We start from the raw sequence: 22,466 nt of genomic DNA, 5'->3' as shown, positions 1-22,466 counted from the left end.
CAGCTTAACATTCCAGAGCTCAGTGATTTACAAGCAAGATACTTGAATAATTCTACATTGTCCAAGCTAAGGGATACTGAAAGTTCTTCTGGCATCAGAATGGGCATAGTAACACATTGCCTGTTTTCTCAGCAGTACAGTTTTGGGTAAGATCAATACTATTCACTTTTAATCACAGCTAACCCAAAATGAAATACCTGCTGCAGAAGGCTGTTCAATCTAACAGGGTCTTGTAGATGAGATATCTCACCATGATTCACCAGCTGACTGTCTAATAAGCCCCCATCACTCCTTGCTTCAATCAACTTGCACATTGTTCTTGAAAGCACCACTTCCAATTTTTTTTTTGTTTCTGTTTTATTCATTTTGTGTCACTAGAAAGGCCAGTACTTGTTGCACATTTCTAATTGCCTTTGAATCTAGTGAATTGCTAGGCTATTACAGAGGGCAATTAATAGTCAATCATATTGCTGTGGATCTGGAAACTTGTGTCGCAGGTAAAGATGGCAGATCTCCTTCTAAAAGATCCCTGAACTGGATGGATTTTTATGACAGTCGTTGGTAGTTTCATAGCAATACTGCTGAGTCCAACTTTGTATTCCAGATCTAATTGAATTCAAATTACACCAGCTATCATTGGATTGCTAGCAGTGATGCTACAACTATGCCAAGCCATTGCCTCCCCATTGTAGTCAACAACTGGAAATAGATTTTATCTCCTAATATAGAGAAACAAGCAAACTAACTCTTCCAATGTGCGGCTACATTTAAAGTTGCTAGCCAAGTTGCTGATTAAATAAGCAGAATGTAAGCATTCTTATCTGAATTCACGCAAATCCCTAGGGTGCCTAAGCATAACCTGCTTTTTTCCGTTACATCCAATTGTCTTCCTTCCTCTTTGGAACGCCTATCTCTAATTCAGATTTTGAAAGCTGGCAACATTTTCAAGTAATTGTTTACTGAGTATCAGAAACTGTTTGCCTTGATATCAGGAATGAACTTTGTACTGTGTACAACAGGTATTGATACACAGACAGTGCAGAAGTGGACAGTGCTGAACATATTGCCAATCATTGCTCTTCTTATTGAGCTTAAGATCACTAAGACTGGTTGTAGCAGCCTGACCTCAGACAGCTCAGCCTGGCCAGGCCAGGAATCACATTTGGGATTTTGCAACAGTGCTCAGGCACATAATGCAGAACCTCAGCAAGGATACTTGCAATATAAAACCCTCCCAATTACTGATCTTTATTGTTCCATGGATTCACTGTATTTGCTCAGAGCTGTCAGGTTGATCAGTGTTGAAAACTATTGGCAAGTGAACCAAGGTTTGGAGTAGGTTTAGTGGTTGGGTAAAGACAATTGGGATGTATCTGGGGCAAAGGGTTGTATCAAGACATGGGTAAGGCAGTGGGTAGGACTGTGCTTAAGTTTGGAAAGACTGCTGTTATTTTTAATAAATAAGTGGAATACAATATATTGGTAATCCCTGACTGCCCCCCAGTCCTAAATCTTTTTATGTTTTAGTTGTTAACATAGAGAGGTGGAGAGAATAATCTGAACTAAATGCCTTCAACGTGTGATCTTGTCTTGGGTCCCACAGGAATCGATGATGACGTTGGTGATGCTGATGGCAGTTTTGTTCCACTTTACGCAGAGGGTGATTTGGTTCAGGAGCACATTACAAAACAGACGGTGAGTGCTGTTTACAATGGGAATCTGAACATTGGTAAGTGTGTGTGTAGTGATACTAAACTCTATCAGCTCTTTGTGTCAATGTAATTTGGCCACTTCATGTTCCTGCAGGCTGAGGCTGGAAATCAGGGTTACGTCCTGCGTAAGAGGGATCCAGCAGTGCCTGGCAAAATGCACACAAAGGTAGTGACAACAAATCCTAAAATCAGTTTTCCTTTGTTTCATTTCAAACAAAATTACAGAAAGTCTGAAATCACAGCAGAAAATTTATATCTTCTCATTGGGTACAGTAACACAGTGTCTATATCATTGGATTAATATGCCAATCATCTGGCTACGTCTTATCTGGAGATGAGAATGGAATTTGAATTCCATTAATTTCATCTGTTGTTGTTTAAATGAAAACTTTAGGTATTCTGGAATGGCCGAGCAAGCCATGTCATTGTGTCAAACCACTACTTAAAAAACTGAAAGGATAAAAGCATGCAGATCATCTGACATCAGCCTGAGTGTTGGATTAGAACATCATGACTCCATGCTCAGTCCCGTCAAACCTGCAAACCCTCCTCAATAACATCTGGGAACTTTTGCCAAAATTGAGAGTTAAGCAACATGTCCTAGATACCTTTCGTACTGGCAGGGAGTGGCTCAAAGGCTGCTCATTGACTTCCACCTTCTTGGAATCTCATGGCTTTGGGTCAAACATGGCTAAAGAAATGGCTAAAGAGAACCTGAGTCGTTCAGCAGAATTACCAACATTCAGATAATGGAATTCTATTCTATATCTTGATTTTTTTTTTTTGCTTGCCCATGACTGGTAACAAGGTTGGGAGAAAGATCCATGACCCTACGAGTCATAATTGGCAAATCAGTACTCCTTCATGTTGAATAGCACCTGCAAGAAGCACTGAGGATAGCACAGAATGTAGACACGACATCAATGTCCAAAAGTATTGAAGAAACTTGACACCGTCCAGGACAAGGCAGATGCTTGACTAGCACCCCATCCAACACGTTTAACATTCAATCCCTATGCCAACAGTTGTCCCCTCGCTTGCATCAGCTAAAAGATGTACTGCAACAACTCGCCAAGACCGACTTAAAGCACCTGAAAAATCTGTGACCTTTACCACCTAAAAGGACAAAAGCAGCAGAAATGTGAAAACTGCCAACTTCATGTTCCTCTCTAAGTAATGCACCATCCTGACTTGAAATTAGATCACTCTTCCCTCACTTTTGTGTGTTAACTCAGTTGGCTGGACCATTGGTTTGTGGTGCAGAGTGACACAAACAGTGCAAGTTCAATTCTGCAATGATTGAGGTCACCATGAAAGTCTTGCCACCTTAACCTCACCCCTCACCTGACTTTAGTGACTGTCATGTTGAACCACCACCAGTGGTCTCTCTGTGATGAGAGAATAGCCCTATGGTCCTGTCAATATGGCAATTTTACTGTTACCTTTTAATAAGTGCTTTGTTAATCTGTCCTACCATCTTTAAAAGTTTGAGCACAACACACCAAATGTCTCTATTCATGATTTCTCTTTATGTTCCTGTGTCTGTTTTGGAGACAGTGGGGAAGCAGGAAGTCGTATCTTGTTACTCACCTGTCCTGAAATGACAAGATTCTCTGTCAGAACTTGATTTCATTGTTAGCTTATTTGCAGCAAAGGTGTAAAGTTTTTAAGAATTCATCACTACTTTCTTTAGCAGCTGCTGCCCCATCATATTGACCCTGTCTATATTCAGAGTGATGAGACATTCTGGAAGAAAGTATGATACAAATGGTGAAGATAAATCTAATGGTAGGGCCCTGGACATTTCGTAGATTGACAGATTAAGACAGTTTAGAAGGGGTTAGCCTGAGCATTAGATTTTCAGAGAATAGAGGAAGGAGAATTTGGTGGACATAAACTTAACTTATAATTCAGACTGACATTCCAGGGTATTGCTGAAAGGCTGTGACATTGATAAAGAGCCAGTGTTCATGGAGTGCTGTACTGGCTGAGGGTATGTTGTGCTGTCAGATATGATGTCTATATTCTTCAACCAACATCAAAACCAATTAATCTGGTCACACATCTCATTGCTATTTCTAGATCTTGCTGTCTGCAAATAGCTGCCAACCCTACTAAATGCTGCATATGAACTATACATTAAGTTGTGAAAGTCACTATATAAATGCAAGTTAATTCTTTTAATGAATGTTGGCTGTTTGCACTGTAGGAAGTGCTCAACCCTTGGAGGAGCCTGGATCCTTTTGAAGCTGCTCAAGACAAGCCATTCAAGAAAGGTACCCTGGTGAATGTATCAGCTTCTATCTCTAGTTCTGCCAAGAGGAATGAACCTCGCATAGAGATTTAAACTCCAGCAACATTTCTTAGATTCAACAAGGAATATTAATGGGATTATCAAGGGGCAAGTTGGGCATGGTATTGTTGAATGATAGTTGAGTCATTATTTATTTTCTACCTTTCACTGTTTCCGAAACACCACCTGCTGACATCTACTTTAAGGAACACAACGATCATGATGATGATGACAATTTTAGCAGTGTGTTTGATAGCCCGCCTCAACTCCTTTTGTGGTAAACATCAACTGCTGCTCACGTGAGCAGAATGATCTTAAGGCAGCATGTTTTGGGAATTAAGTTTTGAAATATAACTCTGTTGTGCAAATGCAGCGGCTGGTGCCAGAGGTTGAACAGTTTGAGGAAGATGGGCATAATTAGATTGGGGGAGAGAATGAAGAACATTTCACTTCATCCCCCTGTTACGTGCTGCTATCTCACTTGGCCAGTTTTCATCATTGAGCTTGGGTTGAGAATGATGACCTCTATTGAACCATGAAGGATAGTACAGCTGAGTCTGCCATAGCATAGGCACCTTGCAGCAGGACAGTGATTGGAAGCTGATCACAGTCTGCAATTTAGAGCTCGACCTTTCAAGAGTGATGTTGGGATTTTAAAATAATTACTAGTAGAAATCTGGAGCTTTTGTTGGTATTGGGAGCTGATTGGTTCTTCCTAACCTAGATTAACAGATGTTAGTCAAACTGGGGTCAAGAGCAGAGGTAGGTGAATGAATTTGGCATGCAGATCAGCTGTGGTCCAATTTGAATGGTGCAGCAAATCTAAAGAGCTGAATGTCCTCTGGTTCCTAACTGAAATTTCATGCCTGTCCCCTGCTGCTGACCCATTTTGAGTAAAAGCCAATGATCGTACCAGACTCATGGTTTCTGACCTCCTGTCCTTGCCTGCACAACACAATGGCGCACTGATCAGCTGACAAGCTGTTGAACTATGGAATAAGTGAATGTCTGGTTGCAACATGTAATGGGTGTTGTTTCTGTTGTTACCTATTCACATCCTAGACCTGATGCTGTGATTTTGTATTTTTCAGGAATACATTTTATTATCCCAGCGCGTGTTGATATCACTGGAGGCAAACGAAAACGGAAAACCTTTGTAAAACAGAAAGATTTTGGGAAATGGTTCTCTGAGATATGTGAGTAACCATTGCCCTTTTTCATCCCTGTGTTGGCCGAATCTATGAAGTTTGTGCTGTGGGTAACACTAACATTGCCAGTCCCAGGTGAATTAATGTACTGTGTAGTTCACTATTGATATGATATATACTATGAGATTCATTGCTACTGTAATTGTACATTACAATCTTCTCTACACTTCTGTCTATTTTAACCTCTCATTTGCTTTTCTCTTCTGTCCAGATTACGGTGGATGGAGTGAGACAAAAAATCGGAAAAGAGGCCCAACGTTTGCAGGTGAGCGGCAGAGCTGGGTGTCTGGGATCAGCTTCGATTCGTACATCAGTGGGTAAATTTAGAACATTTCCTCTGAACTTACTGAATATAAGACCTGGAGTGAGTTGGTTTTATGGAGCTTACCGCCCATATCTTGATGGAGCCCTGCTCTTTCACTGAGGCAACTATTGTCTTTTCAGTTACCCATTCCTTCAGCAACCACCAGTAATGTGTACTTCCATGGGATAACTATTTGGTTATGTATCAGACACTGACCAAAGAAGAACTAGAGATAATAATGGAGAAAATTTCTGCTGATTGTGACTTGGGTATTGGATGAGCAGCATGCCAAATCAGTGACAATGGAGGGTTTTAGAGAGATGGTACAATTGATTATTGTCAGCTACGTGAGGAGCCTTAGAATGTGTTTTTAAATTGTGTCACTGGGGATTGGATAAGATAGTAAATACAAGAGGGACAAATATAGATCCTCGGAGATTTTGAATGTAATTTTGAGAGTGGGCTGATGAGCCATTGCATGTGACTCTCTGCCTTTGACTGGATAGCTGAGAATGGAAGAAAGCATGTGCACGGTTTTGAAATATATTTTTCATCATAGGTTGTGAGTATCGCTGGCTGGGCCAGCCTTTATTGCCCGTTGTCCTTCTAGATGATCGTATGTTTAGGAGGTGTTGCTTAAGGATCCTTGATGAATTGCTGCAGTGCATCTTGTAAATAGCACACTCTGCTGCTACTGATCATTGGTGGTGGAGAGAGTGAATAGTTGTATATGTGTTCTTTTTTTTTTACCACTGATTCCCATTGACTCCAGTTTTACTAGGGCTCAATGATGCCACATGCTGTCAGATGCAGCCTCAATGAAAAGGGCAGTCACCCTCACCTCACCACAGTTCAGTTTTTCTTTTCCATCTTTGGACCAAGGCTTTAATGAGGTCAGAAGCTGAATGGCACTGGCAGAATACACACCTCTTGTGCATAGGCTCAATACTGGTGGGCTCTCTGCAGAGTAAGCCTCTGTAAATGGGGTGGCTGATAGTGGGGAGAGACCTCATCAAGTAAAAACTGTTTCTTGTGAGGGTGGAGCTTTGAGCTTTTTTTTAAATTTGTAAAATGATCTCTTTCCTTTGCAGATTTGGAGGTTCTGTACTGGCAATACATGAAAGACAGACTCCAAGCTCAAAGGAAACATCAGCAAATGATGGTAAGTGTTTGGCGAGAAACATAAGTTAGGGAGAAAAATACCTGTGGATGGTGGGAAACTCTCATAAAGTCTTTCGGTACATTTTATGCAAAAAATTCATTTGAACTAGTTGAGGAATATTAACAGCAAGAGTTTTGACTGGATCAGTAAGGAAGTGAGCAACACAGCCAGGTCTGTGCTGAACTATTTGTTCTTGTGTGGCAGTCAGGGCACTGCTGTCTGACACTGCTTTGAGAAAGTGAAAAATCAACCAAGGTTTCCTGTTCCTGATCAATACCTGATGAACACTTCTGGTAATAGTACATTTGTGAAAGATCATTGTCCTCAGATCAGTGAATCCGTAACTAGGGACGCAAATTAAAGATGCTACAAAGAGAAGGAAGGAGGAAGTTAGGTTTTCACGAAGATTATCATGCTGAATGATTTGCCAAAAGGGCCGTTTGAGGACAATGTTGGATGTAATTATACATACATATTCTATTTATTGGGGAATTGGGATGGAATTAGAAGGGAGAGATTTGGGATAAAAGTGGAAAACTGCAATTGGAGAGCTTGGAGCAGCTATATTTTAATTCTGTTTTAAGTGGGTCATGCAGAATAGAACATAGAACAATACAGCACAGAACAGGCCCTTCAGCCCACGATGTTGTGCTGAACATTTGTCCTAGCTTAAGCACCCATCCATGTACCTATCCAATTGCCGCTTAAAGGTCACCAAAGATTCTGACTCCACCACTCCCACAGGCAGCGCATTCCATGCCCCCACCACTCTCTGGGTAAAGAACCTACCCCTGACATCCCCCCTATACCTTCCACCCTTCACCTTAAATTTATGTCCCCTTGTAACGCTCTGTTGCACCCGGGGAAAAAGTTTCTGACTGTCTACTCTATCTATTCCTCTGATCATCTTATAAACCTCTGTCAAGTCACCCCTCATCCTTCGCCGTTCCAACGAGAAAAGGCCTAGCACTCTCAACCTATCCTCGTACGACCTATTCTCCATTCCAGGCAACATCCTGGTAAATCTTCTCTGCACCCTCTCCAAAGCTTCCACATCTTTCCTAAAGTGAGGCGACCAGAACTGCACACAGTACTCCAAATGTGGCCTAACCAAAGTCCTATACAGTTGCAACATCACTTCACGACTCTTGAATTCAATCCCTCTGCTAATGAACGTTAATACACCGTAGGCCTTCTTACAAGCTCTATCCACCTGAGTGGCAACTTTCAAAGACCTATGAACATAGACCCCAAGATCCCTCTGTTCCTCCACCTCACTAAGAACCCTACCGTTAACCCTGTATTCCGCATTCTTATTTGTCTTTCCAAAATGGACAACCTCACACTTGGCAGGGTTGAACTCCATCTGCCACTCCTCAGCCCAGCTCTGCATCATATCCAAGTCCCTTTGCAGCCGACAAGAGCCCTCCTCACTATCCACAACTCCACTAATCTTCGTATCATCTGCAAATTTACTGACCCACCCTTCGACTCCCTCATCCAAGTCATTAATAAAAATTACGAACAGCAGAGGACCCAGAACTGATCCCTGCGGAACTCCACTTGTAACTGGAGTAATTAATTCTTGCCGTATTGTGGAAGAGGTGACAGGTTCCAATTTTGTGTGCATGTGTTCGGGCATTGATTGGGGCTGTTGATGTGTAGGTGAGCATGCATATGTGTTGGTGTACGTTGTGCAGTGTGTGTTGAAGGTGCATGTCACTGTCATAGGGTGCGCATACAGTATGAAGATGCTGTAATATGTGGCAGAGATTAATCTCACCCTTGAGTCACTGATCTGACGGGAAGCTGATGAAAATGGAGTGTGATTCAGGTGCTGTGCTCGTTGATGTATTCTGGTTTGTGTTAGAACTCCTACTGTTTGTGTATATGATTATGCTAATCAAGTCTTTCCTCTGCAGATTGCTCTGCGTGGGAGGGTAATAGAGGAGTTAGATGTAGAAGCAGGAAACATGGAAGAAGAATTAAATGACTTACAAGAACAAGCTGAAGACCATCTGGATAACGACGGAGTGGAAGGTAATGAAAGAGAAGGGATTTCTCCCATTCTGGGACCTTAATTATGTTGCAAAGATAGAAATAATTTCTGTACTGAACCAACTGCAGGGACTGCTGTAGGATGGGCAACCTTCCCTTCCTTTATTTACACCATTTGTATATTCTGGTGTTGGATTCTTTTTCTTATATTTCTGTTTTCTTGGATTTGTGTTTTATAGTGTTATTTTTTTGTTTTTCATTTGTTCCCTCGCATGATTGTCTTCCATAGGCCTGCATTGCAGTCTTAATGACCTCTGTTAACTTTCTCAACACGAGTGAGGAGAGCCCTAACTTGACTCTCAATTCAGTAGCATTGAGTCTTTTTCTTAGTATGTACAGCACAGAAATGTGCACTTTAGCACAATATATCAACACAGGTGTTTGACTTAAATATGCCTCCTCCCATCCTTCTCCTTCTAACACCATCAGCATATCCTCTATTACCCTGTGCTTACCCAGTTTCACTTTTAATATTTTGACCTGTGGTAGTCATTTTCTTGGTCTCATCGCTGTATTCCGCAAATAATTTAGTTTGCACAATTCTCATTGCTTTTACATTCTCTTGGTAATGAAGTGCCAGAATTTGAATTATGCCCTCACCAAGGTGTACAGATTTAACAGTATTTTCTTGCTTTTTTGAGGCCCATAACTTTACTAGTTTTGAAATCTCATTATTTAAGGCATTTTTTTTTTTGGAGTTTCCAAAATGCATTTCGGACATTTTATAAAACTGTGTTTGCCTGGCCCATGAGTCTAGCTGTGCCATTTGTTTTTTTTTTAAACATTATCTCAATTTGCTGAAATGACCAAATTTCAGTATCGCTTTCCCCAGTGACCGTTGTCACCTCCTTATTTCCAGGGTAACAAGATCAGTGTGTAAATGTGAATATCAGAATTTCTAGATGAAAATGTCTGTCTGGTTGGTTTAATGACCTAGTATTTGCAAGATTTGACAATAATGGAGTTGTTGACTAATTGCACTAATCAACACACATCCACGACAGACTCAGGCATGAATGAGAAACCTAGCACTGAACAGTTATGGGAATCAGAAGTCTCCTGTTACTCCCAAGTTTGAGCAATCACTTGTATACCTGAAATCATTCATACTGTACTATGCAATGTTATTTCTAAAATCTAATTTTGAATTTGAATGATCAGTGTCACCTGATTCCCATCATCTTTCAAGACAGCTTGTGCTATGTATTAACAAGTTGATTCCTGAAATATTATTTACACAGATTAGTTTGGAATCTAGCTCAGGCCAGATCCTCTATCACTGTGGTCAAACCAGTTAGTGATACTTAAGAATCCTGGCAGCAAACATGTCACCTCTCAATCTAGTTTACACAAGTACTCATCCCAAAAGGATTAATATACTCCCTTCCAGATCATGAGGTGACTGTTATCTGGAATAAAGAGGCAATATACTCTGCTCTCAGTGCTTATTGTGGTTGAAGGGGTTATACAAACAATGGTCTATGTGCATGTTTTAGGTGTGATGTGGAGATATTGAATGTGCTACAGCTGCTACCTTTACAGCCACAAACATAAATAATCAGAGAATGCTGTCGCTGAGGACATTTCGGCAATGAATTGATTTCTGTACTTAGTCCAAAAGAAATAGGACCACAGTTGGCCATCTAGCCCTCCAGCATTGTTCCTTTATTACTTGCATGTTGCTGTGATGGGTGTGTATGAGACAGAAAAAACGAAATCAAAATCAGTAGTGTGTGTGAAATGAAAGCCTGACTGGGATCTGTGGGATGGTGCCCAGAACAATATCTGCTGGACCTATTCAGCCTCATTACTGTACAGATAATCCTCTAACTGCAGAATTACATTTTAATATTCTGCAGAGTGACATGAAGCCCACTCATGTAGTTTTGGAGCAATTGTTTCATATTTAGGTATTCACCATTTGTCTTATTTGCATAATTTATTTGTGTAGGAGGTGGGATTAATTTCCTCCCACAATCTGCCTCAAAAAGGCAGCAGAACCGCAACTTCAACAAATCTGCCAGCAGTTGGATGGAAATCTGTGACTTTCTAGAATTTCAAATACAATTTAATTGCAGTGTGGGAAGAAAGTAAAGATCACAAACAATCTCCAATTACTGTTGGTTAGTGGGAGGTAATGCCCGGGTTTAGAATTAATGGTATTCTTTTTTAATTATGGATGGTACAAAAAAGGTGAAAAATGTTAAACATTAATGAATTAATGCTATAATTGGCCACAACTTCTATTGCAGCATCTCTGAGAACTAAGTGATCAGCACGCCAGACTTGAAACAGACAAGACATTTTCTAGAAGACCATAAAATGCGAGAGCAGAAGTAGGCCATTCAGCCCATTGAGTCTGCGCTGCCATTGACAGATCATGGCTGATCTGATAATCCTCAACTCTGCTTTCCTGACTTTCCCTATAATGCTTAATTTCCTTACTGAGTAAAACTCTCTTTCAGCCTTGAATATACTTAATGATCTCACCTTAAGAGCTCTCTGTGGAAAAGAATTTCACAAATTCACTACCTTTTGAGAGAAATTCCTTCTCATCTTTGTCTTAAATAGGTAACCCTTATTCGGAGATCATGTCCACTGGTCCTGGACATTCCCACAAGGGGAGACAACCAGAATCGGAAGCAAGTGCTGCAAGCTACATTGGCACACTGATCACCTAGGTGTGGAACACTGGAGTGGCTGTGTGCATGAACAGTGCAACTTAGTGGGAATGTTGGAGATAACCTCTACGCACCTACCCTGTCAAACTCCCAAAGAATCCTGCGCCTTTCAAAATGATCAGCTCTCGTACATCTAAACTCCTGAGTACATGCCCAACCTACTTTAACCTCTCCTTATAAAATCTGTTCATACATGGGAACAATCTAATGAACCTTCAATTTCTCTGTTGTCGGTATATCTTTTCCTTTGATAAGGGGACCAAACTGTTCACAGTATTCCTTTTAGATATGGAGTGGCGAAGCTACTCTCACTGGTCAAGTCTAGTCTATCGTAGAAGTGCCCAGATCTAAATAATTCAGAAGTGATTTCTATCACTGAAATATCCAGATACTGATACACCAGAAATTCTTCCTGGATTATGATGATTTATCATCTTATTTGGAATGCGGCAGATTAGGCAAGGGAGAGTGGAGAAAGAGAACAATACATCTGTTTCTGGTCACAGACTATTTGCCCTGGCAACGTAGGAGCAATGATGGATAGGTAAAAGTGATTTGATCCATTTCTCCTTCTCACATAACTCTTCCTTTATAGCATTGTGAATGTACCTGCACCAGATGGACTGCAGTGGTTCAAAAAGATAGCTCACTCTATCTTTCTCAAGGATAATCGGGGATTGGCAATGACTCAGTGAGATCCAGCTTGGGTCATGAGCCAATTGTGCATGAAAGTTGAGTTTGCCTGCTGTTTGACATATTAGTTTAGCATTGCTAAGCAAACTACTGTGAGCAGTTGGAAAGCTGCAACTTTCAATCTGTGTTTCTTTTATCTTAGATGATTATGACATTAATTTGGATCAAGAAGCTGATGCAGCTCAGGACAACCACAACCCCCCAAATCTGGGTAATACCCCTTCCTCTCATTTTGGATAAAACCTGTTCCGTGTAACATTGGTTTAACTCTCCGCTCTCCCCTGTAACTCTGGGTAAATACTCCTGTGACACACCAATCATTTCTGGTTGTTTTGCTGTCAGTAATTAAAGTTATCGTCTGTAATTGCAGAACCTTTTGGAGAAACGGGATCTGTGAGTTATGAGGAGCTTGTCAGAAGGAATGTGGTATGTAAAATTTCTGCAAACTAAATATATTTTAGTATTCATTATTCAGTCACTGTACAGGAAAAAGTTTAATATTCAGCTATAATTAAAATCTCTGCTGCAGTTGAAATCAGTTTAGAGAACAGTGTTATTTGATTATGTATTGATGTAACCAACAGTTCTAAACCAGGGCGCCTTGATTAGTTTTTCTAAGGGACTTGATTTTCTCAAAGTACTAAAATTTTCAGCAAGCAATGGTTAGCAAACTGTTCCAGGAATGAGAAACTTTAATGAAGATAGATTGAAGAAGTTGGGATTATTGCTTTTTGAGAGAAGAAAGCTGAGAGGAGACTTGATAGAGCTTTTCAAAATCAAGCTGGCTGGAGAGATTAGATAGGGAGAAGCTGCTCCCACTCCTAAAAGAAAATAAGAATATGAGAGCCTAGATTTAAAGTGATGTATAAATGAAGCAAGAGCGATGTGAGAAAATGTTTTTTTTAACTCGGCAATTAGTTAGGATATGGAATTACCAGTCTAGAAGTTTGGTAGAGGCAGGTTCAGTTGAGGCATTCAAGAAGACGTTGATTATTTCAACATAAATAGTGTGCAGGCATATGGGGAAAGGCAGGACACTCTTTAATAGAACAGGTGCGGGCATGATGGGCCCAATGGCCTTCAGTGTCGTAACAATTCTGTGATTGAGTAGGTTCATAATAGAGCCAATACCCAAACTTTCCATGATCCATTCTTGGGATGAGAGCATCAGTGACAAGTCTGGTATTTAAATATAACAAGTTTTACTGCGAAGTGGTGAAGTAATTGGTAGTAGCCCCCTTATTTAGCCTTACAGGAATAGTGTTGTTGAGGTGTATACTGCTCATTTTTAATGTGTAAAGAAAGAACCGTGTTATTGGAAATCAAGGGGTAATATACTCCAAACTATACCCTGGCTATGGGGAGTACTATGTAATTTGGAGTACAGGCTGATTTTTTTAATGTTCCAATTTAAATGCATGCTCTACACATGAAAGATAATTGTATGTGGGACTTGCATTCATCTCTGATCCTGAATTCATGGCAATTCCTAGTGCATTGTTGGAGTGGGCTGTTCTAGATTTACACATTCCTGTGTTCTAGGACCTGTTTATCGCTAATTCCCAGAAGTATGCCCAGGAAACAGCTCTCTCTCTTCGTGTAAGGGACTGGGAGGAGAAAATTGGCCCAAGACTGGAAGAACAGGTAAGTGATTGTGCTCGCCACATTAGGCTCAGTGCAATCTTGGGGGCTGTGGTGATTATAGCAAATTACTTTGCATTTGACAAATCATGATCCTACCTCGGTCTCCTACTAATGTGTCTTTCCAGCATTTACAGCTTTTATTTTAGATTTTCTTTGATTGAAATCTTGGTCCTCTTGCATAGTAGCTATTCTTTGAAGGGCTGGCTGAATGGTCAGTAACTAACATTTCCAGAGAAGGGTATGTATGCCCAGGATATGAAACCATCTTTAATGTAACAGAGTCAGTAAAGGAGGTAATAAGGCATATGAATCAAAAGGGCATAAATGATAAGGGAATAAGGAGTTATAGAACAAATAAAATATAAGGTGGAAAATAACTGCTATTAAAAATGAATTTAACTATCTATACAATACACAGTGTCCTTAATAAAATGGGAAAACCTGGAGACAATGAGGAACCAGATTTAATAGGAATTACTGGGAATTAAACTTGCAGAGATGACATTTTGTAAAAAAGAGGAAAAGGAGAGTGGAATAGCTGTCTTTGTTAGAAATAACTGCAGCAGTACAAAGGGTCATGCAGTTATTCGTAAGACAGGAATAGAATTCACAGAAATAAACATAAAAGCATCAAACGCACTTGAGTAATCTACAAGCCATCCAAAAGTGAAATTAAACCAAAGGAAGAAGCATGCAAACAAATTTAGGAAATGAATTTAAAAATTGGAAAAGTTCTATTACCGTGAATTGATATGGCAAGAAGAGATGGGTAAAGCGGAATGGAGTTCCTACGATGAGTTCCAGACTCCTTTTCTAATCCAGTATGCAAGCGGGCAACAAAGCAGAATTCACTACTACATCTACTAAAATGGTATAAAGCAGAGCAGGTAAGTAAACGTTCAGGAATATCTAGGCAGAAGTGACCATAATAGTTGAGAAAGGTATTACCATGAGCCAACACTGAATCAATTTTGTTTTGATTGGAGTTTATATCCAATTAATACAGAATTTACAAAAACAGACATAGCTAGTCTAAATTTAATTTAGTAATTATAACTATTTATTGTGTCTGTGCCCATTATGCTGTAAGCTACAATGTACCACATTATCAGTATGGATTTAAAAGATTCTTTAGTTACGTCTTTTATCATATCCACAGGGTGGATAATTCTTGTTGCATTTTATTCCACCCTAGCCCTCAATTGTTCCAATTTCAATTTCTGTATTGCTGTTAATTCCAACTTGTTTTTCAACTTGCAAACCTCAAGTTCACTTCCATTCCTTTCGTCTGGTAGCTCCTGAGTTGTTGCAACAATCTTCACATACTGTGCAGTTAAACAATTTCTTCGGAGTCGGTTTCCTAACCCAGCCATTGGAGTGTTCCAGGTGGAGCTGTAAAATATTTCATAGCTGGGAGTAGGAAAATTATTTTTCTGTGCGCAGGTAATCATTATTTCATTGACACCTTCCTAAGCCCAAGGTTAGGGAAAGTGCATGCTCGCTCCAAAATCACAGGATCATAGAATTAGATACAAGAAGAGGCCATTTGGTGCCTGGAGCTTGCTCTTCCATTCAAAAATCTTTGTTGATTAAAGTTTTGACCCATTCTGTTACCCCTGCAGTGTTATCACCACTTTGTTAGGCCCAAGCAAATTTATGTAGACTTTGTTTGGCTATTAACAAAAAAGTAAATTAAAATGTCAGCATTTATCATTTTTAGTTATACCTCCCTAATTGCACTGTAGGTGAACCAGCAACACATAGACATTATACAATTCAAGAATGTGGCTTATTACCACCTTCACAAAGGCATTTAAGCTGATCAACAAACAGTGAATTTGCTGAGGTTGCACAAATTCCTTGAAATAATTTTTAAAAAAGTAATGGCATGGTGAATCAGTGGTTAGCACTGCTACCTCAGTGCCAGGGGCGACCCTGGTTCGATTCCACCCTTGGGCCACTGTCTGTGTGGAGTTTGCATGTTCTCCCCATGTCTGGGTGGGTTTCATCTCTCAGTCAAAGATGTGCAGATTAAGTGAACTGGCAGGCTAAATTGCCATGGTGTTCAGAAATGTGGAGGTTCGGTGGATTAGTTGTGGGAAATGCAGGATTGCAAAGAATAAGGTTAGTGGGCAAATGGGTTTGTGTGGGATGCTTTTCGGAGGGTTGGTGTGGAATTGACAGGCTGAATGGCCTGCATCCACACTGTAGGGATTCTGTGATTCTATAATGAGTGGCCAATTTTGCTGGAATACCGCATTGAATCCTCCATTCACAGTTTAGCTATTCACACCAATTTGGAGCAACCGTAGTTCCCTGGTGGGATGCTAGTTGGTGCTGGATTTCCTACATTGTTACCATTGCAACAAAGCTGATTCACCAACAATAACATTCTCATGGTTTGAACAACTGGAGTCTCTTTACTCTTGAAACTAGGTGGCTGAGGGATAACTTATCAGAAACCTTTAAAATTGTAAAAGGTTTTACCAGATAAACACAGGAGAATGCTTTCTTTTGCACAAGAGCAAAACCAGATCACTATAAGATCGTTACTGAGAAAAATGTAATAGCAAATTCAGAAACCATTCTTTCATCAGACAGTGGTTAAAACAAATACAGAACTTCCTGCTGCAAGTTGTAATTAAGGTGAAGAGTATAGATACACATCGGGGGCTAGATAAGTGTTAGAGAGGGAGGGAAATAAAGGACTGTGCAAAATGTGCTAGGTAAGGATGGGAGTGGCTTACAATAAAAGCATAAATGTCAGTATCAACTTTTTAGCTTGAATACCTTGTTTCTATGCTGTATATTCTATATAAGTAGAAAACACAGACAAGATAATTGTCAAAACACTGGATGGCAGGTGAGGAAAATTGGTTTCACGCAGCAAATTATTGCAACCAGGCATGCAGAGCCTAAATGGTGGTGCAAGCAAATTCAATAGTAATTTTCAAAAACAAATTGAATAATTTGCATAGGAATGGGTCTAACTGAACAGATCTTTTCAAAAGATTGGGACATACAGGATAGTTCAAATGGTTCTATTCTGTAACTCCTTCCTTGTCGCATTCTGACTATTTGCAATGTTTCTATCTCCTGCAGGATGAGCGAGCTGTTTTTGACATCCACGATTATGGAGTTAGAATTATGGATGCATTTGACTGTATCAGACAGAGGCGTTCATTTGCAAGCATTGTGGCTGGGAAGGAGGCTTTTGAGGTGTGTCGATATATGCTGGCCACACTGCAACTGGTGAGTGTGTTCTTCACGGGGTAGTGGGAGCAGATAAAAGTCAGGAGATTCAAGCACCCACCAACAAAGCAACATGTAGTAATTGAAAGAAAGCTGAGTGCAAGAAAAGTGAGGACAGAACTTTGCTATAAACTAGGCAAATACGATTCAGAGATGTGATTGAAGGTTATTCGGTGAACAAAGACTGAGAAATATGTGGCGACTTAACAATGGTTAGAAATGGAGAATTTTCCATGAGTGATATTTCAGGTGAGTAGTACGAATGAATGATCCGATGTTGTTACTCCACAGAAGCTGTGGTTTTTTTTTAGTGATTTCATTTAAGGCTTAGTTTCAATGCCAGCTTGGCTCAATGATTACATTCCTGCCTCTGAGTTTGAAGACTGAAGGTTTAAGCACCTAGTTGAGAGCTGTCAAACACCAGCTACATTGACACTGAAAGGCTGCAGCACCTTTTGGAGGGGTGGTACTATGGGAGTGCTGTCAGAGAAGCAACACCAAATGGGTGCTATACTATTAGAGGGGTATTACTGGAGTGTTGCACTCATGGAGGAATCCCGCTAAAGAAGTACTGTATTGTTGGAGGATGAGAACTTTAAACTTGAGATCTCAAATGGGTTTTACTTGACTCTTAGACAATAGACAATTATCTCATTACTACTGTGGGATGTATACATAAGGCCCCTGGGTATGCCACTGCTAAGATTTTTGTTTTCTTTAGTTCCTTTGGATTTACTTGTTTCCTCTAATTTGACTTGCTAAGTTCTTACCCCCTCCTGTGGTAACTTCTGCCACTGTACCTAGAGTGGACTATTCTGTCCTATTGTTTTGAGCACAGTTTCTTCACTGTCCTTCCATTGGGCCAGATTTACTTTAGTGTGGATTCTGAATGCCTGTTAGAGTAATGCCAAGCTTAGCTCCAGTACTGTGAATATTTACTGTCCTTCAGTTTCTCATAGTGAGATCTGTTACCTCTCCTTTGCAGGCCAATGACTACACGGTGGACATATGGCAGAAAGAAGGGCTGTTTGAATCAGTCGACACGATGGAACTCACCCTTTTGACCAAACTAAGAGCTCACGAACGTTTCCGGACATACATGGCTCCATCTATTTCAAATAAATGAGAAAATTCACAGACCTTCACTCAACTTGTATAGTCCTCATGCTGCAAGTTTGACATTACATCCATTGTTTATGGCACATTTGGAGGAACTGTATCCACATTCCTTGCTGTATGACAGCAAGCATCTGGAACACTGGACGTATGTTCTTCATGTTTCAGTGGAATGCACCACTTGCCTAAACCCTGACCAAAACAATTCCTGGATTGTGATCATTCTCTATTTATACTTCTATATTTGCTGTGTTCTGTACAGCTACTATCCTAGGCTGTTTTGATTATATAATGTGCCTTGTGTCACAGCATGAGGTGCAATTTACTGGCTGCATCCTGTGCAGTATTTTTATACAAACTCATGACTTTCTGATAGAAGGAAATATATTCACAATGAGCTAGCTATCATTTTCAATGCTTGTTGAAAGGCTTATCCAGATTTGCAAAGTAGAAAATCTCTTCAATTAAGTGCTCTATCAAACCTGGTGGCAGGTGTGACATTTGTAAAGTTAGGGCTTGTCCATTTATGTTTGGGTGAGGTTCTTGTGCAATATTTCCCTCACACCAGCTCACATGGCTTTAAGAAAAAGAAAACTTTGATTTTGTATTTTTTAAAAATCCAATTTTTAAAAAAACATTCCTCCTCCCTGGTCCCACCTTCCTGAACGGGAAAGTGAGAATCCAGAAATGTGCCTGAATTGGAATTCAATTGGATGGTAATAAATTATGCTGTGTTCTGAGGAATAATAGTGTGTGCTATCAGGAGCAGGTTATCACAAATCTGTACTAAGTGGAATTTAAAAAAATGTACAAATTTAAATTTTGTAGAAGTACTGCAGTAAACTTGGAACTCAGTCACACTGTTTAAAACGTTTTCATCGATTTGGGATTGGAAGATCTGTGAAAATGGGAATGATTTGCCCATTTGATATTGCATACCATTAAACATAGAAGTGGACTTTTTGCCCCTTCGAGTTTGCTCTGTCATTCTTTCATGGCCGATCTGATAACCTTCATCTCCATTCTCCTGCCTTTTCCCCATAACTTTGATTCCCTTATGGATAAAGAATCTATCTCAGCCTTGAATATTCTTAATGACTCAGCCTCAAAACACACCTCTGTGATAAAGATTTACACAGAAGCAGAGCCTTTTGAGTGAAGAAATTTCTCCTCATCATTTTCTTAAATGTATGACCCCTTATTCTACAATTACGCTCTCTGGTCCTAGACTGTCCCACAGTGGAAATAACCTTTTTTGCATCTACCCTGTTAAGCTCCCCAGGAATCTTGTATGTATTAATAAGGTAGACTATCATTCTTCTAAACCCCAATGTGCACAGGCCCAACCTACTCAACCTCTTCTCATAAAACAATCCCACCATACTTGATATCAGCCTAGTGAATCTTCATTGGACTGTCTCCAATGCCAGTATATCCTTCCTGAGATAAGGGGCCCAAAACTTTAATCATTCCATAGCTGGAATACTATACTGCTTTGTACAGTTTTAGCAAAACTTCCCTATTTTTATATTCCATTCCCTTTGAAATTAAGGCCAACATTCTATTTGACTTTTGTATTACCTGCTGATTATGGATGCTGGCTATTTGTGATTCATGGTCAAGGACTCCTAAATTCTTATGTTCTTTGGCCTTCTGCAGTCTTTTTCCATTTAAATAAAATTCAGTTTACCTATTCTTCCTGTCAAAATGCACAAACTTACATAGCTCCACATTGTATTCCATCTGCCAGGCTTTTGCCCATTCACTTAATCTGTTCATATCCTTCTGCACACTGTCATCCTCACCACTTGTCTTCCCCCTTTTGTGTCAATCTGCAAGCTTGGCTATTACACATTCAGTTTCCTCATACAAGTAATTAATGTATTTTGTAAATAATCATGGCCTCATCACTGATTCCTGTGGCACACCACTAATTACATGTTGCCAGACTGAAAATGTCACCCATATCCCAACACACACACACTTCTTCTTTTATTTAGCTAAACCTCTATCCATGTTAATATACTATTTTCAGCACCTTATTAAGTAGACTAATGTGTGGTACCTTAACACCTAATATTCCAAATGTATTACATCCACTGCTTTTCTTTTATCTTGCTTGTTGCCACCTCAAGAATTCTAGTAAATTTGTCAGGTATGATTTCCCTTCACAAAACCATGTTTACTGTGCTTGACCATATTGTACACTTCTAAATGATCTGCTGCTGCATCTTTTATAATACTCTAATATTTTCCCAAAAAAAGACAATGAGCTAACAGCCATGTAGTTACCTGTTTTGTTTGTCTCCCACCCTTTATAAATAAAGGAGCTAGAATATTATCCTATTAGTTGTTAGTTTTGTATTGGGCCTCTGAGGGGGGAGCCCTGCGATTCCTAGCAATCGAGAATACAACAGCTGGAAGTTTTACCTTTTAGAATGTGGTGAGGGTAAAACTGGAAATGTTATATAATAAATTGGGATACACAGCAGAAAATCTCAAAGGTGTGTAATTTCCCTTCTGACCCAGTGCAGCGCAAGTGAACCTTTAGCCCTCTGCCTTTACTTCCAGGGAAACTGAATTAATGCTTTCCTTTCACATTGTGTCACTAACTTGCACTACTCAAATGAAATACAATTTCACTGCTTAATGTTACTAATGAAATCGTCACTGCAGAGCAAGAGCAAAAGATTGCGAGTAATTGGGTTGAAGGAGATTTAGAGATATGGAATGCTATTGGTTGTTTGATATGTATCTTCATGTACATTTTCCCCTTGGATAAGTGTTGGATCGTGTCAGAAGCAATCATTCCATAGTTCATACGTTCTGAAGTGTAACTTGATTCTGGAGCTTCTGGCTCAGAAGCAGGCTAGCACGTTGGCACCACCAACATAGGTAGGAAGAGGGGTGGGGAGGTCATTCAAGAGCTCAGGGAGTTAGGCTGGAAGCTAAAAGCTAGGACAGACAGAGTCGTCATCTCTGGGTTGTTGCCGGTGCCACGTGACAGTGAGGCAAGGAATAGGGAGAGAGTGCAGTTGAACACATGGCTGCAAGGATGGTGTAGGAGGGAGGGCTTCAGGTATTTGGACAATTGGACTGCATTCTGGGGAAGGTGGGACCTGTACAAGCAGGACGGGTTGCACCTGAACCAGAAGGGCACCAATATCCTGGGGGGTAGGTTTGCTAGCACTCTTCGGGGGGGTGGGGGGGGTTTAAACTAATTTGGCAGGGGGATGGGATCCGGACTTGTAGTCCAGCAAGTAGGCTAGTTGTTTGTCAGGATGTCCAAGAATGTAGGGAGGCTGTGAAGAAGGTAGCACAGACAGGGAATACTTGCGGACACAGAGATGGGTTCAAGTGCGTATACTTCAACGCAAGGAGTATCAGAAATAAGGTGGGTGAACTTAAGACGTGGATCAGTACCTGGGACTACGATGTTGTGGCCATCACGGAAACGTGGATAGTAGAGGGACAGGAATGGTTGTTGGAGGTTCCTGGTTACAGATGTTTCAGTAAGATTAGGGAGGGTGGTAAAAAAAGGAGGGGGGGTGGCGTTGCTAATTAGAAATGGTATAACGGCTGCAGAAAGGCAGTTCGAGGGGGATCTGCCTTTGGACGCAGTATGGGCTGAAGTCAGAAATAGGAAAGGTGCAGTCACCTTGTTGGGTGTTTACTATAGGCCCCCCAATAGCAGCAGAGATGTAGAGAAACAGATTGGGAAACAGATTTTGGAAAGGTGCAGAAGCCACAGGGTAGTAGTCATGGGCGATTTCAACTTCCCAAATATTGATTGGAAGCTCTTTAGATCAAGTAGATTGGATGGGGCGGTGTGTCCAGGAAGCTTTTCTAACTCAGTATGTAGATTGTCCCACCAGAGGGGAGGCCATATTGGATTTGGTACTCGGTAATGAACCGGGACAAGTGATGGACTTGTTAGTGGGTGAACATTTTGGTGATGGTGACCACAATTCTGTGACTTTCACCTTGGTTATGGAGAGAGATGGGTGCGTGCAACAGGGTAGGCTTTACAATTGGGGGAAGGGTAATTACGATGCTGTAAGACAGGACCTGAGGAGCATAAGTTGGGAGCATAGGCTGTCAGGGAAGGATGTCGTGGAAATGTGGAACTTTTTCAAGGAACAGATACGACGTGTCCTTGATATGTATGTACCTGTCAGGCAGGAAAGAAATGGTCGTGTGAGGGAACCTTGGTTGACGAGGGAGGTTGAATGTCTTGTAAAGAGGAAGAAGGAGGCTTACATAAGGTTGAGGAAACCGGGTTCAGGCAGAGCAGTGGAGGGATACAGGATAGCCAGAAGGGACCTGAAGAAAGGGATTAGGAG

The 22,466-nt window shown here is 40.6% G+C and overlaps 1 protein-coding gene across 2 annotated transcripts in view; it reads left to right on the top strand.

The window, feature by feature from the left end:
* The window catches only part of ncaph2 (non-SMC condensin II complex, subunit H2), a 34,336-nt gene extending 15,239 nt beyond the window's left edge, over positions 1-19,097 (top strand). For both annotated transcript variants that reach the window (XM_043713889.2, XM_043713887.2), the window contains exons 10-21: positions 1,604-1,695; positions 1,807-1,878; positions 3,922-3,988; positions 5,097-5,201; positions 5,425-5,478; positions 6,609-6,679; positions 8,602-8,719; positions 12,254-12,322; positions 12,482-12,537; positions 13,654-13,755; positions 16,858-17,007; positions 17,993-19,097. In XM_043713889.2, the coding sequence (XP_043569824.2) occupies positions 1,604-1,695; positions 1,807-1,878; positions 3,922-3,988; positions 5,097-5,201; positions 5,425-5,478; positions 6,609-6,679; positions 8,602-8,719; positions 12,254-12,322; positions 12,482-12,537; positions 13,654-13,755; positions 16,858-17,007; positions 17,993-18,133 (1,097 nt within the window). In that variant the 3' untranslated portion in view covers positions 18,134-19,097. The remainder of the gene's footprint in view (positions 1-1,603; positions 1,696-1,806; positions 1,879-3,921; positions 3,989-5,096; positions 5,202-5,424; positions 5,479-6,608; positions 6,680-8,601; positions 8,720-12,253; positions 12,323-12,481; positions 12,538-13,653; positions 13,756-16,857; positions 17,008-17,992) is intronic.
* Positions 19,098-22,466: the final 3,369 nt, after the last annotated feature.

Source organism: Chiloscyllium plagiosum, unplaced genomic scaffold (assembly GCF_037043375.1).
Source record: "Chiloscyllium plagiosum isolate Xiang-an unplaced genomic scaffold, Cpla_swu_hap1 HiC_scaffold_23, whole genome shotgun sequence".
In the NCBI taxonomy this organism is placed as follows: domain Eukaryota; kingdom Metazoa; phylum Chordata; class Chondrichthyes; order Orectolobiformes; family Hemiscylliidae; genus Chiloscyllium; species Chiloscyllium plagiosum.
The sequence above is the reverse complement of the archived record's forward strand: the minus strand, read 5'-3'. Positions and strand labels throughout refer to the sequence as shown.